At 44.0% G+C, this 15526-nt stretch overlaps 4 protein-coding genes across 4 annotated transcripts; 3 read left to right on the top strand and 1 right to left on the bottom strand.

Moving 5' to 3' along the window:
• The first annotated feature begins 518 nt into the window (after positions 1-518).
• LOC133395137 (uncharacterized) lies at positions 519-1781 on the top strand. The gene has a single exon (XM_061663833.1). It carries the CDS (start codon positions 519-521, stop codon positions 1779-1781), a length of 1263 nt encoding a protein of 420 aa, XP_061519817.1.
• A 1519-nt stretch (positions 1782-3300) lies between these two features.
• LOC133395136 (uncharacterized) lies at positions 3301-7878 on the bottom strand. The gene is made up of 4 exons (XM_061663832.1): positions 7577-7878; positions 5622-6678; positions 3447-3569; positions 3301-3309 (listed from the first exon to the last, which is right to left on the bottom strand). The coding sequence occupies exons 1-4, from the start codon at positions 7606-7608 to the stop codon at positions 3301-3303; spliced, it is 1221 nt and encodes a 406-aa protein (XP_061519816.1). The 5' UTR covers positions 7609-7878.
• A 254-nt stretch (positions 7879-8132) lies between these two features.
• LOC133391656 (uncharacterized) lies at positions 8133-9788 on the top strand. The gene has a single exon (XM_061647225.1). It carries the CDS (start codon positions 8133-8135, stop codon positions 8769-8771), a length of 639 nt encoding a protein of 212 aa, XP_061503209.1. The 3' UTR covers positions 8772-9788.
• Positions 9789-12520: 2732 nt separating this feature from the next.
• LOC133395135 (uncharacterized) lies at positions 12521-13783 on the top strand. The gene has a single exon (XM_061663831.1). The coding sequence runs from the start codon at positions 12521-12523 to the stop codon at positions 13781-13783; it is 1263 nt and encodes a 420-aa protein (XP_061519815.1).
• The last annotated feature ends 1743 nt before the right edge of the window (positions 13784-15526 follow it).

Below are 15526 nucleotides of genomic sequence, written 5' to 3'. Positions count from 1 at the left end.
TTAAAGGGCAGGTTAACAGATGATATTGGAATTAGAATAATTATTTTCGAACATAAATTTGAATTGCATAAAACAAAGCGTTAGGAAACTAAGATTAGGTTATAAACTACTCGACGTTAGAAACTGCTCGATCTACATGAATTATGAACTGCATGAATTATTATATACAAAAAAAGGACAAACGAATATACAGTTGCAAACCGACCAGCGATAAAGGTGTACACTTCCCTATTCAAATTTCCTCCAAATATCATAGCCAGCCCCTTTTCGTGAATATATTTCACATTTTTGGTCCTTCGAACCGGATCGTGATATACGGAGAAGAAATAAGTTTCATTCTGCATCAAGAGTGGAATTCGGTATTCGTCGTCAAGTGTGCAAGTCATTCCGTGACAATTCCCGCCATCGCATATCGCCCCGCATCAAGGGCAACGGTCGGTTACACGCCATCATTTTGAATTTCGTGCCATCGCTTTGTTCGTTATTTTCGTGTGATATCGCAGTATTTTCTTTGTGCAATGGATAAGAAAATTAAAGCAGTGCAACTGAAAAAGAGGATCGCCCTGGAGAACATAAAATCGCTGGAACGGTTCCAGGCGAAATATTCGAGTGATGATGCCAAGCAGATTCCGGAGGCGTTAGAAGATCTGGCGAAACATAAGGAAGAGTTTTTCACCGCAGTTTCGAAACTGGAAGAGCTTAAAGATAAAGACGAAGCGGTCGAAGCCAGCATAATGGAACGGATCGATATTGAAGAACGCTGTCGCAAGCTAAAATCATTTCTACGGGAAAGACAGCCAAAGGAAGAAGGTTCGCTCAATGATACTACGGGCTTGGCTTCCTCAACGCTTGCATTCGGTCGACCCCACGCGCCAAATTTACGTTTGCCCAAAATCGAACTTCCAACATTTGACGGAGATCACACAAAATGGCTTTCTTTCCGAGATCGCTTCATCGCAATGATCGACGCTTCAGCCGAGCTTCCATCTATCGCGAAGCTCCAATACTTATTGTCATCGTTGAAGGGGGACGCGGCGGTACTCTTCGAGCATACACCTTTAACGGCGGACAACTATTCGGTTACCTGGGTGGCGCTTCTTAAACGGTACGACAATTCTCGTCTTTTGATTCGCGAATACTATCGCAAATTGCACTACCTTCCGGGAGTTCAATTGGTGTGCGTTGATAAGCTCACACACCTGGTGGATGAATTCACCCGCTTCGTCAACGGGTTGAAAAGGCTGAATGAACCGGTTGACTCGTGGGATACACCCCTCTCAAACATGTTGCTGATGAAGTTGGATCGAGAGACATTGTTGGCTTGGGAGAAACATTCCGTGCACTTCACGACGGACAAATATAAGGATGTGATCGACTTCGTGCAAGATCGTATCCAAATCTTGAAATCGACCAACAACTTCGTGAAGGATCAAGCAGCTAGTGGTATCAAGGTGGCCGGTCTCATTCGTCAACCAGGGCAACGGAGATTCATCGCGAATGCAGCTACATCTCGCTCGGCTCCTGCTGCATCGACTGCGCACACCCAACAGCCAAAGTGTCCATTGGAGTGTTCCGAAGACCACACACTGCGCAACTGTCCAGTGTTCATCGCCAAGGAGGTCCAACAGCGACGGGACGTCGTCGCATCGAAGCGGCTGTGCTGGAACTGTTTGAGCAGCAATCATCAGGTTAGAGCGTGCAAGTCGGATTATTCGTGTCGCACGTGTCGTGAGCGTCATCACACACTTCTACATCATTCACCACCCTATGCTCTGTCGTAATCGTCACACATTTTAATTATTTATCAGGCTTTTTTTTTATTCAATTTCTTTTTTTTTTTTTGTTGTTGTTTCACGCTCAACCGATCTCTTTGCGATCAACCACAAGACTGACCCGAGGCTCCTTTATTTCTCCCTGTCGCCTGACTTGTCTTCTCTCCCTGATCTCACGATCTATCCCTCTCTCACACTCTCTCTCTCGATTCACTCTCGGAGTTCACTCTCTCTTGATCCCAGCTACCGCTAACTACCGGTAGACGTCCGTCTCCTTTTCCACGCGCCTTCTCCATCTCTATCTCTGCTTTCGTCCAATCTCTCCTCTCTCATCCTCATTTTTGCATGTTTCAATATTTTCGCTCTCTCTGATTTCGCTAAACTTCTCTCTCTCACTCTTGATCCCTAAATCTTCCATCACCCCTACTCTTGGTAGCAAATATGATACATAATTGAGTCTTTGTATTTCTTAGGGACTTGTATGATTCTTTTGGGTCTTTTTAAATGATCACTCTCGCTATAATCGATTTCTGTAGTTTCAATTGGATCTACTAATTCCTCCTCAATTGATTGTTCTGTTGCCCCATTGGGGACCCTTTTTACATCTTGTATGTTTCTAGTTAACTTCTCACCTTTCCCATTAATTAAAACGATTTTTGCTCCCTCCCTTGCTAACACTGTGAACCTCTCCTTCGAAAAAGTAGGATCTGTCTTAGATCTTTGTAAAACAGTAGTCAATACGATATCGCCTACCATTATGTTACTTTCCTTCGCTCCTCGACGACTATCAGCAAACAGCTTGCTAACCAGTTTTGAAAACTCATCATTTTCTCGGACCGTATTTCTGTCTAATTTGTTTTTCCAGTTCCATAAACACGGAAATGTTCCTCTATATCGCCAACCGACTAACAGCTCGAACGGCGTCACTCCTAACCGTGAATGGTGCTTCCGTGTGTTGTGAGCGTGGATGTACTCGTCTAACGCCATTCTCCAGGGCCTACCTTCTTGTTTTGCCGCTGCCAAGGCTGTAATAACTCCTTGGTTTTGCCTTTCGATGGCTCCGTTGGATTGCGCGCTTAAAGGGATCGATTTCCGGACTTTCACTCCTTTACTTTCCCAATATTCGATGAATTCTGATCCCTGGAAAGGAGGTCCGTTGTCGCTCTGTATGATGAGAGGTAGCCCCCAAACTGAAAATACTCTACAAAGGGCAGCATTAGTACTTCTGGCATCAGTTTGTTTCATTTCAGAAACATGTAAATAACGGGAGTAGGTGTCTACGGTTGAGAGAAATTCACCGGATCCGTAGCCATGTAAGGACAAAAAGTCAATTTGTAAAATTTCCCATGGTCCATCTGGAAGTTGTCTACTGGAAAGAGGTATAGGAGGATTCCTTTTAGATATAACCAGGCATATTTCGCAATTAGATACGAATAGAGCTGCTTGTTTTGCCATATTCGGCCACCAGAAAAACTCCCGTAAAATTCGTTTGGTAGCTTCGCAACCAACGTGACCCCGATGAGCTGCTTTAATTGCTCTGGAACGAAGAGATGTAGGTAGAATTATTAGATCGTCTTTATAAACAATGTGACCAAGCGTTCTTAGATGTTTTGATTCGGATTCATAACGTTTAAGAGCATTGGACCATTTTCCGGTTTGAACTCCTAACCTTACTGCTTCCAGTTCTTCGTCTGTCTCCGAGGCTGTCTGTATTTCCGTCCACGAAATAGACATGTCTCCCGCATCCAAGGAATACAATATGTGCTTTTCGTTGTCCTCGTCGAAAGCATCGTCAACCTGTGACTTGCAAATTAGTCGGGATAAAACATCGGCGACATTCATATTACCAGGAACTCTTTCGATGCCGAAATGATACGGTAGTAAACGTAAGGCCCATGCTTCTGCCCTTGTCATAGCTCGTCTACCAGTGCGATGAGACCCGCCAAAAATAAATTCGTTGGCTTCTGAATCAGTCCTTACTTTGAAATATTTGTTTATCAGGTAATATGAAAATCGCTCAACACTCCAAACGATCGCCAGTGCTTCTTTTTGTGTTTGAGGATACTTTTGTTCCGATTGGGTAAGGGACTTAGACGCACACGATATTACACGCGGACTACCTTCTTCGTTGTATTGTACGAGAACTGCACCTAACCCGGTCGGAGACGCATCGACGTATAGTTCCGTACGATCTTTATGGTCAAAATATCCGAGCCTGACAATAGAGTTTAATGCTCTTGTCTTTAAGTATTCGAATTCTTGTTCCTCCTGCGTTGTCCAGTAGAAGGTGTCTGACTTTGCGAGTGCTCTAAGGTTTGTAGTCTTTTCGGCACGTTTGTGGATAAAGCGCTCGGTGAAGTTAACCAAGCCCAAAAAACTTTTTACCTCGGACAACGACTCCGGTCTTCGAAAATTTTCCACTGCTTTCCTTTTATCGTCTTCAACTCGCCATCCGTCTCCAGATAAATTGAACCCTAAAAATTTTACCGATTGCGATCCGAACACGCATTTGGTGGAGTTTAACCGGACGTTATGTTCTCGCAGTCTTTGGAGTGTAATTTTTAAATTACTATCGTGCTCTTCCTTCGAGCTACCAAAAACTAAAATATCGTCTAAATAATTCACGACACCTGGACATCCTGCTAATATTTTCGTTTGTAGAATTTCTTGAAAAATGTCGGGGGCGTTGCACAGACCGAATGGCAGTCTCTTGAATCTGAATGTACCATTTCCAGCGAAAAAATTTGTCAGGTGTCTACAGTCTTGGTGTAATTCCACGTGGAAAAAAGCACTCGACAGGTCGATCGTGGAAAACCATGAGGCACCATTTAATTCTGATAAAATCGCCTCCAATGTTGGCATTCGAAATGGTGTTCTGATGATTCTTTTATTAGGACCTCTTAGGTCTACGACCAAACGGATGTCGTTTTTACCTTTTGGAACCACCAACAAAGATGAGCAGAATGAATTTTCCATTTTGTCCGTAACGCGTTCTATGATGCCCGTAGTTAGAAGGTCGTCCAATCTTTTCAACGTTTCGTTTTTAAACGCTGGTGGAATACTGGTGAACACGTTTCGGGATGGTGGCATTTCTTTATCGTATGATAACATTACAGGAGCAACATTAAATTTAGGAAATTCGATCAAATCTGTCAATACGAAAATCTCTCCGGGTAATAATCGGATTGTGTTATATCCCGAATATGATTTAACTGGAATGTTCAAGCCCAGCTGTAAAACGCTGTATCGCAATGCTGTGTTTCTACTTAATAATGCTTTTTCGTTAGGCACGACGTAGAATTTTTCCATCGTTCGAGGGCGGTCGTTAGATATAAATAATTCAGCTACGAAGGAAGCTATTACCGGAATGTCTTCTTCCATTCCGTATGCTTTTAAATGGTGATCAGACCCTTTCTTTAAATTGAAAATATGAGACAACTTAGGGTCTTCCTTTGATAGACAATCGAAACTATCTTTCCCTATAGTGTTAACATCCGCACCCGAATCAATCATAAATTTAATAGCGAGGCCCGCTACGTAACCTGTAATGAACACGAGATCGATTTTTTCTTGGCAAATGCTATGCAAAGATTTGTTTTCCCTCACGAAATTATTGATCTCGATGGAATTATTTTGAAGCACTTGTTGCGATACATCGGCTGTTTGCTCGTGATCCGACTTTCCAGGAATACCGCTTTCCGTAATAGCAGCAATTTTCCGAATTTTATTAGGTACAGCCGGTTCGACAACATCTGTCGGATAGCGCTTGCTATTGTTTAAGAGATCAGGATGGCACGCACGTTCTATATGTCCTATGACATTGCAGCGGCGGCATCTTTTATCTATAGCGTAGCAGTTTTCTGGCTGGTGTGTATTGCTGCTACATCTCCTACACAGGATGCGACGAATACCGAATGAACGATTTGTGGAGAATTTTGAAAATTCGCCTTTGCTAAAGCCTCTATTCTCCTGCATACCCCAATGTTTTTGTTTGTATGAGGGATAATCACGTTGAAACTCCCTAGTGCGTGACATTTTTGCGTTGGTGTTATGCGACACAGCGGAAACCTCTAATGTAGTTTCATTTTGTCTGTGGTCTCTAGCGAAAGCGTTTTCGTTAAATTTCTCTATTTCGCATGTTCGAACTTTTTCCAGTAGATCTGTTATTGTTCCGCGTTTTTTGAGAATTTTCCATCCTGCCATACGTACTTTGGGGTTAATAGCATGCACCTGTATCACGTCGACAATTGTTTCGATTAATTGTTCCTCCTTGTAATTACATAATTTCCCAGATTCGATCACTCGTTTTACGAATTGGTAGTCCGATTCACCTTTGATTTGGTTCATCGTGCGTAATTTTTGACGCTGACGAAACACGTAATAATGGGAATTAAAATAGTGATCTAATCGATCCATTGTGTTAGTGTATGGAAATAGTTTCGCATCCTTGGCTGAATCATTTGTCGACGTACTTTCTAGAATGCCCAACAGTGAAGGGCCTGCCTTCATTTTAAAGGCATTCATTTTTAGAGTTTCACTGGTAATTCCCGCAAACTCCATTGCCGCTTCAAATAACTCTCTCCATCTATCGAATGTCGTCTTGTCCACTTCTTCTTTTCCGTCTTTCGGTTGGCAAACGGCTATTTGCAATGTGGCGAAAGACATGGACGCCGACATGGAAGCCTCGTTGGTGGATTGTGTTCCAGAATCAAGAAATGTAGAACATCCACGAGGAGTAGCTTCGAACAATTGGTTGTCGGAAGGTTCCTCGATCCAGTCATTTCGTCGTTTCGTTGAACTCACGCAACCATCCTTTAACAGTGATTCTAAAAAGGAGTTCTTCTGCTTTTCTTTCTCCAAAGCCCGAATCAAAGCGTCAACGTTCGCTTTTGTTATTTCACTGTCGCTAACGAAAAGACAACAATAGAATAGTTCATGTCAGTTTCCTGTACCCCTTTTTGTTTTAATAGCGTTCAATGTGTGTGTATCACGATCGCACGCGTGCGGTAAGGTTTCTTCGAATACGTGTTGAGTCGCCCCCCCTTACTCGAATCACCGTTTTTTTTTTTTTTGCATACCAGCTAGTTTTTTGTTATGTTACTATGTTAAATTCGTTTGGACCGCTCAAGGTTCCCCTTTTTTTTAATATATATATACACGTGCGAACCGCTCGAGGTTCTCGCTTTTTTTATATATATATATTTATACTCGCAATTGGTTATTTGTATTTCAATATAAACTGAGCCGCTCGAGGCTCTCATTTTTATTTCATACACACGTTCAAACCGCTCGAGGTTCTCGTTCTTTTTTTTATAATATGTATATATACGTGCGAACCGCTCGAGGTTCTCGCTTTTTTAACATACACGCAATTGGTTTTTTTTTTTTTTGTATTACAATATAAACTGAACCGCTCGAGGCTCTCATTTTATCATACACATGCGCAATCCGCTCGAGGTTCTCGCTTTTTTTGTATCAAAATTGGCTATTCGTATCATGATACAAACCGAACCGCTCGAGGCTCTCCCCTTTTTTTTTTTTTTTATTCCGACCACACATTATTCACACACACATCATCACGTCAAAAGAACAAGGCTGGTGTATGAGCGCCAATTTTGTCCACACTTTTTTTATGCACGGTCTTTTGTTAAGAGAACAATGGTAGTGCTAAAGCGTCAATTCCGTCCTTACATTGTTCACGCACACCACGCACGCAAAACACGCGAAACAAACACCGAGTACCTTATTTTGCCTTTTTATATATGCAATAGGATATCTCGAACTAATCAAACCACCAAACTTACCGACATGCGCCATTGTCGTAATCGTCACACATTTTAATTATTTATCAGGCTTTTTTTTTATTCAATTTCTTTTTTTTTTTGTTGTTGTTGTTTCACGCTCAACCGATCTCTTTGCGATCAACCACAAGACTGACCCGAGGCTCCTTTATTTCTCCCTGTCGCCTGACTTGTCTTCTCTCCCTGATCTCACGATCTATCCCTCTCTCACACTCTCTCTCTCGATTCACTCTCGGAGTTCACTCTCTCTTGATCCCAGCTACCGCTAACTACCGGTAGACGTCCGTCTCCTTTTCCACGCGCCTTCTCCATCTCTATCTCTGCTTTCGTCCAATCTCTCCTCTCTCATCCTCATTTTTGCATGTTTCAATATTTTCGCTCTCTCTGATTTCGCTAAACTTCTCTCTCTCACTCTTGATCCCTACATGCTCCACCCGCAACGGTAACATTGTCAGCTCAGTCAAATGAAGACAATGTGTTTCTGGCGACGGCAAACATCCAGATCAAGGATGACTACGGGAACACCCATGAAGCAAGGGCTTTGTTGGATTCGGGATCCATGTCTAATTTCATCGCTGAGGAGTTCGCACGGAAACTGCTGACGAGTCGCAAAAGCGTCAACGTCGCTGTATCGGGCATCGGCAATGCAGTACAGCAGACCAAGGGTTCCATCGTCGCTACCGTTCAGTCCAAGACACAACCCTTCGCAACGGAGATGACTTTCTTGGTTCTGGACACGCCATCCGCAAACATCCCTACATCACCAACGGACGTCTCTTCATGGAAAATGCCGGACGTGGCATTGGCGGAAAGCACCTTTAACAGTCCGGGGCAAATCGACATCGTCATCGGAGGCGATACGTTCTGGGAGCTCCACACCGGTCGCAAGCGCTCTATCGGTAGAGGCAAACCGTGGCTGGTCGAAACCCATTTTGGTTGGGTTGTCACCGGCAACACTCATCATTCGTCCATCGGTCCGCGGCTGTGCCATCTATCTGCATACGACACTCCACTGGAGGAGACCATGCAGCGGTTCTGGGAGAGTGAAACCATAGCCGAGGATCCTGTGCTATCGGTTGAGGAGAATACTTGCGAGAAGCATTTCGCAGCAACAACTGTTCGCAACTCAAGTGGAAGGTATGTCGTTAGTTTGCCATTTAACTCCAACCCTAATATCGTCGAGAGTCGAAGGAAATAGCCGATCGCAGACTGCGTTCTATCGAACGGCGGTTGAACACCAATGCTAAAATGAAAGAAGAGTGTGTGAAATTTATGAAAGAATATGAGCATTTGGGGCATATGAAGCGGCTTACCAGTCCTGCAAACGATTCGGTAGAGCATTACTACCTCCCACATCACGCTGTCATTAAGGAATCAAGCACAACCACGAAGGTGCGTGTCGTGTTCGATGCATCCTGTAAGACTTCGAGTGGTTACTTATTGAACGACAAACTCTTAGTGGGACCAGTCGTTCAAGAAGATCTTTTATCGATTATCCTTCGGTTTCGTTCTCGTGCCATTGCTCTCACTGCAGACGTAGAGAAGATGTATCGGTAAATTTTACATAGCCCTCATGACCGTAACTATCTGCGCATCCGGTACAGAGAACATCCTGCAGATCCTATATCGACATTTGAGCTACAGACGGTTACGTACGGCACAGCCTCTGTTCCATTTTTGGCAACCAGGACCCTAAAACAAATTGCTCTTGACCACAAGGAAGAGTATCCTTTGGCAATGAACGCGGTCATGAACGATTTTTAGGTAGATGATTTGCTAACGGGTACCGATGATTTGTCCGAAGCAATCGTTATACAAAGGCAAATCTCAGACATGCTAAATTCAGCTGGTTTCACGCTGAAGAAATGGGCATCGAACCGCACCGAAGCATTGCAGAACGTTTCTTCAGAAGATGTGGCGGTACAACTCTCGCACGAGTGGAAGAGCTCGAAACAAGTATCTACGTTAGGCATCGTATGGGAACCGGCAACTGATACACTACGGTTTCGTATTGAGATACCACCTACAACACCCAGCATAACTAAAAGGCTAATTTTATCTTACATCGCCAAAATATTTGATCCCCTCGGGTTACTGGGCCCAACGATCATCATCACAAAGATGTTTATGCAGCAACTATGGGCTCTCAAGTTTAATGGAAAGGCATATGACTGGGACAGCGAGCTACCATCGCACTTACAGCATGAATGGTCGAAATTTCACTCTACACTATCTTCACTACGCATTTTGACAGTCCCACGGTACATATAGCAATGCACGGCAACAAGTCTGCAAATTCATATCTTTGCTGACGCATCACAACTAGCATATGGTGCTTGTTGCTACATTCGGGCTGAAAGCATGGAAGGAGTCACCGTGCAGCTGCTGACAGCCAAATCAAAGGTCGTTGCGTTATCCAATTCACATTCCATAGCTCGATTGGAATTATGTGCAGCACGACTAGCCACACTCCTATACGAGAAAGTCCAGCAATCACTGAAAATTTCTGCTACCACCATCTGTTGGACCGATTCCATGACTGTCCTTCACTGGCTGAATTCAGCACCAAATCGATGGAAGCCCTTCGTTGCAAACAGGGTTGCAAAAATTTAGCAAACGGCTGGAATACAATGCTGGAAGCATGTTCCAGGCTCGGACAATCCAGCAGACGACATTTCGCGAGGTTTAACTCCGGAAAAGTTGCTAGTGTGTGAGCGCTGGTGGCACGGGCCACATTGGTTAGCATGCAACTCGGAAGAATGGCCACAGAACACACCATCACCAAGCGAAGATGAGAGCGCAGAAGATGAAAAACTATCGTCACGGGTTGCAAGCACAGCATTAATCTGCGAATTTCGAAACAGTTTGTTCTCACGATTTTCGATCTACCACAAACTGCAAAGAGTTGTTTCATATTGTTTGCGCTTTATACAAAACGCAAAGCGTCGCGTAGGAAACAAGGTCCATGCTAAGGAGATCCCTCCGCTCACTGTAGACGAACTCAAGGCGGCAGAACTCTAGTTGTGTTATCTTTCGCAACAAGACACCTTTTCCGAGGAGATACAACACCTGCAGAAGGGCAAAGAGATGCCAAAGAACTCCAAATTAAAATGGATTTCCCCTTTCATAGATACGCAAGGTATTCTGCGCATTGGTGGCCGGCTCAGTAACGCACATCTGTCGGAATCAGAAAAACACCCGGTAATATTATCATCGAAACATCCACTGTCCGCTCTACTAGCTGTTTCGATACACTTGAGTAAGCTGCATGCTGCACCACAACTGCTTTTAACAACACTACGCCAAAGCTTTTGGATAATTGGCGGTCGCAATTTATGCAAGTCTGTGTACCACAGTTGCCACGCATGTTTTAAGGCCAAACCCACACTTATTAAGCAAAGTATCGCCGATTTGCCAACATCACGAGTCACATCAACAAGACCATTCTCAGTATGCGCAGTAGACTATTGCGGACCAATCTATATAAAACAAACCATACGCAACAGAAGTCCGATTAAAGCATACATCGCCATATTTGTATGTTTTTCAACAAGAGCGGTACATATCGAACATGATCGAGCTGCTATATTTGATTGGTGCGCGATGAATCATATGAAGTGGAAGTTTATCCCACCAAGAGCACCACATTTTGGAGGTTTATGGGAGGCGGCGGTGAAGGCAGCTAAAAAGCATATAGTCAGAACAATAGGAACAACAAGCATCACACAGGAGAGCATGCTTACCCTACTTGCCCAGGTAGAGCAATGTTTGAATTCGCGACCGATTACACCTCTATCCGATGAGCCGTCGGACTTGGAACCATTGACACCGGGACACTTCCTCGTCGGTGGCAATCTGCAAGCGGTACCAATCATCGATTACACCGAGACACCGAGCAACTATTTGAGAGAATACCAGTTGGTACACAAACTTCTGCAAACCATTTGGGCTCGATGGTATCCGGAGTACCTGCAGCAGTTACAAGCTCGAGCCGAATATTGCAACGGGAAATCAGCGGTGCTGGAAGAAAATCAACTGGTGATTATTAAGGAAGACAATGTACCTCCTACCTCGTGGCCGATTGGGCGCATCGTTGCAGTACACCCTGGAAAGGACGATGTTGTTCGCGTCGTTACACTGCGCACTGCTTCAGGGAAGCAAATCGTCTGGCGGTTTTGCCTAATCCGGACGTAATTAGCAACTTAGAGCAGAAGGAAACCACTGGCACTGAGTAACGCGCAGCTGCAAGCTACGCGACATTGTTTACATTTCGCACTCATGGCAGAACAAGATACACGCAACACACATTCACACATCTACACACACGAGCAGTATGATAGGAGATAAGCGTCAGGTTCAAGAGTCGAACTGTTTTTGAATTCTTTTTTGAACTCATTATTGAATTTATATTTTGCATGAAATTTAAAGAAGTTCTTCTTTGGTGGCCGGGAATGTTGGAATTAGAATAATTATTTACGAACATAAATTTGAATTGCATAAAACAAAGCGTTAGGAAACTAAGATTAGGTTATAAACTACTCGACGTTAGAAACTGCTCGATCTACATGAATTATGAACTGCATGAATTATTATATACAAAAAAAGGACAAACGAATATACAGTTGCAAACCGACCAGCGATAAAGGTGTACACTTCCCTATTCAAATTTCCTCCAAATATCATAGCCAGCCCCTTTTCGTGAATATATTTCACATTTTTGGTCCTTCGAACCGGATCGTGATATACGGAGAAGAAATAAGTTTCATTCTGCATCAAGAGTGGAATTCGGTATTCGTCGTCAAGTGTGCAAGTCATTCCGTGACAATTCCCGCCATCGCATATCGCCCCGCATCAAGGGCAACGGTCGGTTACACGCCATCATTTTGAATTTCGTGCCGTCGCTTTGTTCGTTATTTTCGTGTGATATCGCAGTATTTTCTTTGTGCAATGGATAAGAAAATTAAAGCAGTGCAACTGAAAAAGAGGATCGCCCTGGAGAACATAAAATCGCTGGAACGGTTCCAGGCGAAATATTCGAGTGATGATGCCAAGCAGATTCCGGAGGCGTTAGAAGATCTGGCGAAACATAAGGAAGAGTTTTTCACCGCAGTTTCGAAACTGGAAGAGCTTAAAGATAAAGACGAAGCGGTCGAAGCCAGCATAATGGAACGGATCGATATTGAAGAACGCTGTCGCAAGCTAAAATCATTTCTACGGGAAAGACAGCCAAAGGAAGAAGGTTCGCTCAATGATACTACGGGCTTGGCTTCCTCAACGCTTGCATTCGGTCGACCCCACGCGCCAAATTTACGTTTGCCCAAAATCGAACTTCCAACATTTGACGGAGATCACACAAAATGGCTTTCTTTCCGAGATCGCTTCATCGCAATGATCGACGCTTCAGCCGAGCTTCCATCTATCGCGAAGCTCCAATACTTATTGTCATCGTTGAAGGGGGACGCGGCGGTACTCTTCGAGCATACACCTTTAACGGCGGACAACTATTCGGTTACCTGGGTGGCGCTTCTTAAACGGTACGACAATTCTCGTCTTTTGATTCGCGAATACTATCGCAAATTGCACTACCTTCCGGGAGTTCAATTGGTGTGCGTTGATAAGCTCACACACCTGGTGGATGAATTCACCCGCTTCGTCAACGGGTTGAAAAGGCTGAATGAACCGGTTGACTCGTGGGATACACCCCTCTCAAACATGTTGCTGATGAAGTTGGATCGAGAGACATTGTTGGCTTGGGAGAAACATTCCGTGCACTTCACGACGGACAAATATAAGGATGTGATCGACTTCGTGCAAGATCGTATCCAAATCTTGAAATCGACCAACAACTTCGTGAAGGATCAAGCAGCTAGTGGTATCAAGGTGGCCGGTCTCATTCGTCAACCAGGGCAACGGAGATTCATCGCGAATGCAGCTACATCTCGCTCGGCTCCTGCTGCATCGACTGCGCACACCCAACAGCCAAAGTGTCCATTGGAGTGTTCCGAAGACCACACACTGCGCAACTGTCCAGTGTTCATCGCCAAGGAGGTCCAACAGCGACGGGACGTCGTCGCATCGAAGCGGCTGTGCTGGAACTGTTTGAGCAGCAATCATCAGGTTAGAGCGTGCAAGTCGGATTATTCGTGTCGCACGTGTCGTGAGCGTCATCACACACTTCTACATCATTCACCACCCTATGCTCTGTCGTAATCGTCACACATTTTAATTATTTATCAGGCTTTTTTTTTATTCAATTTCTTTTTTTTTTTTGTTGTTGTTGTTTCACGCTCAACCGATCTCTTTGCGATCAACCACAAGACTGACCCGAGGCTCCTTTATTTCTCCCTGTCGCCTGACTTGTCTTCTCTCCCTGATCTCACGATCTATCCCTCTCTCACACTCTCTCTCTCGATTCACTCTCGGAGTTCACTCTCTCTTGATCCCAGCTACCGCTAACTACCGGTAGACGTCCGTCTCCTTTTCCACGCGCCTTCTCCATCTCTATCTCTGCTTTCGTCCAATCTCTCCTCTCTCATCCTCATTTTTGCATGTTTCAATATTTTCGCTCTCTCTGATTTCGCTAAACTTCTCTCTCTCACTCTTGATCCCTAAATCTTCCATCACCCCTACTCTTGGTAGCAAATATGATACATAATTGAGTCTTTGTATTTCTTAGGGACTTGTATGATTCTTTTGGGTCTTTTTAAATGATCACTCTCGCTATAATCGATTTCTGTAGTTTCAATTGGATCTACTAATTCCTCCTCAATTGATTGTTCTGTTGCCCCATTGGGGACCCTTTTTACATCTTGTATGTTTCTAGTTAACTTCTCACCTTTCCCATTAATTAAAACGATTTTTGCTCCCTCCCTTGCTAACACTGTGAACCTCTCCTTCGAAAAAGTAGGATCTGTCTTAGATCTTTGTAAAACAGTAGTCAATACGATATCGCCTACCATTATGTTACTTTCCTTCGCTCCTCGACGACTATCAGCAAACAGCTTGCTAACCAGTTTTGAAAACTCATCATTTTCTCGGACCGTATTTCTGTCTAATTTGTTTTTCCAGTTCCATAAACACGGAAATGTTCCTCTATATCGCCAACCGACTAACAGCTCGAACGGCGTCACTCCTAACCGTGAATGGTGCTTCCGTGTGTTGTGAGCGTGGATGTACTCGTCTAACGCCATTCTCCAGGGCCTACCTTCTTGTTTTGCCGCTGCCAAGGCTGTAATAACTCCTTGGTTTTGCCTTTCGATGGCTCCGTTGGATTGCGCGCTTAAAGGGATCGATTTCCGGACTTTCACTCCTTTACTTTCCCAATATTCGATGAATTCTGATCCCTGGAAAGGAGGTCCGTTGTCGCTCTGTATGATGAGAGGTAGCCCCCAAACTGAAAATACTCTACAAAGGGCAGCATTAGTACTTCTGGCATCAGTTTGTTTCATTTCAGAAACATGTAAATAACGGGAGTAGGTGTCTACGGTTGAGAGAAATTCACCGGATCCGTAGCCATGTAAGGACAAAAAGTCAATTTGTAAAATTTCCCATGGTCCATCTGGAAGTTGTCTACTGGAAAGAGGTATAGGAGGATTCCTTTTAGATATAACCAGGCATATTTCGCAATTAGATACGAATAGAGCTGCTTGTTTTGCCATATTCGGCCACCAGAAAAACTCCCGTAAAATTCGTTTGGTAGCTTCGCAACCAACGTGACCCCGATGAGCTGCTTTAATTGCTCTGGAACGAAGAGATGTAGGTAGAATTATTAGATCGTCTTTATAAACAATGTGACCAAGCGTTCTTAGATGTTTTGATTCGGATTCATAACGTTTAAGAGCATTGGACCATTTTCCGGTTTGAACTCCTAACCTTACTGCTTCCAGTTCTTCGTCTGTCTCCGAGGCTGTCTGTATTTCCGTCCACGAAATAGACATGTCTCCCGCATCCAAG

The sequence above is a fragment of the Anopheles gambiae genome, chromosome 2 (assembly GCF_943734735.2).
Source record: "Anopheles gambiae chromosome 2, idAnoGambNW_F1_1, whole genome shotgun sequence".
In the NCBI taxonomy this organism is placed as follows: domain Eukaryota; kingdom Metazoa; phylum Arthropoda; class Insecta; order Diptera; family Culicidae; genus Anopheles; species Anopheles gambiae.
Note: the sequence above shows the minus strand (reverse complement) of the source record. Positions and strands in the feature narration are given on the sequence as shown.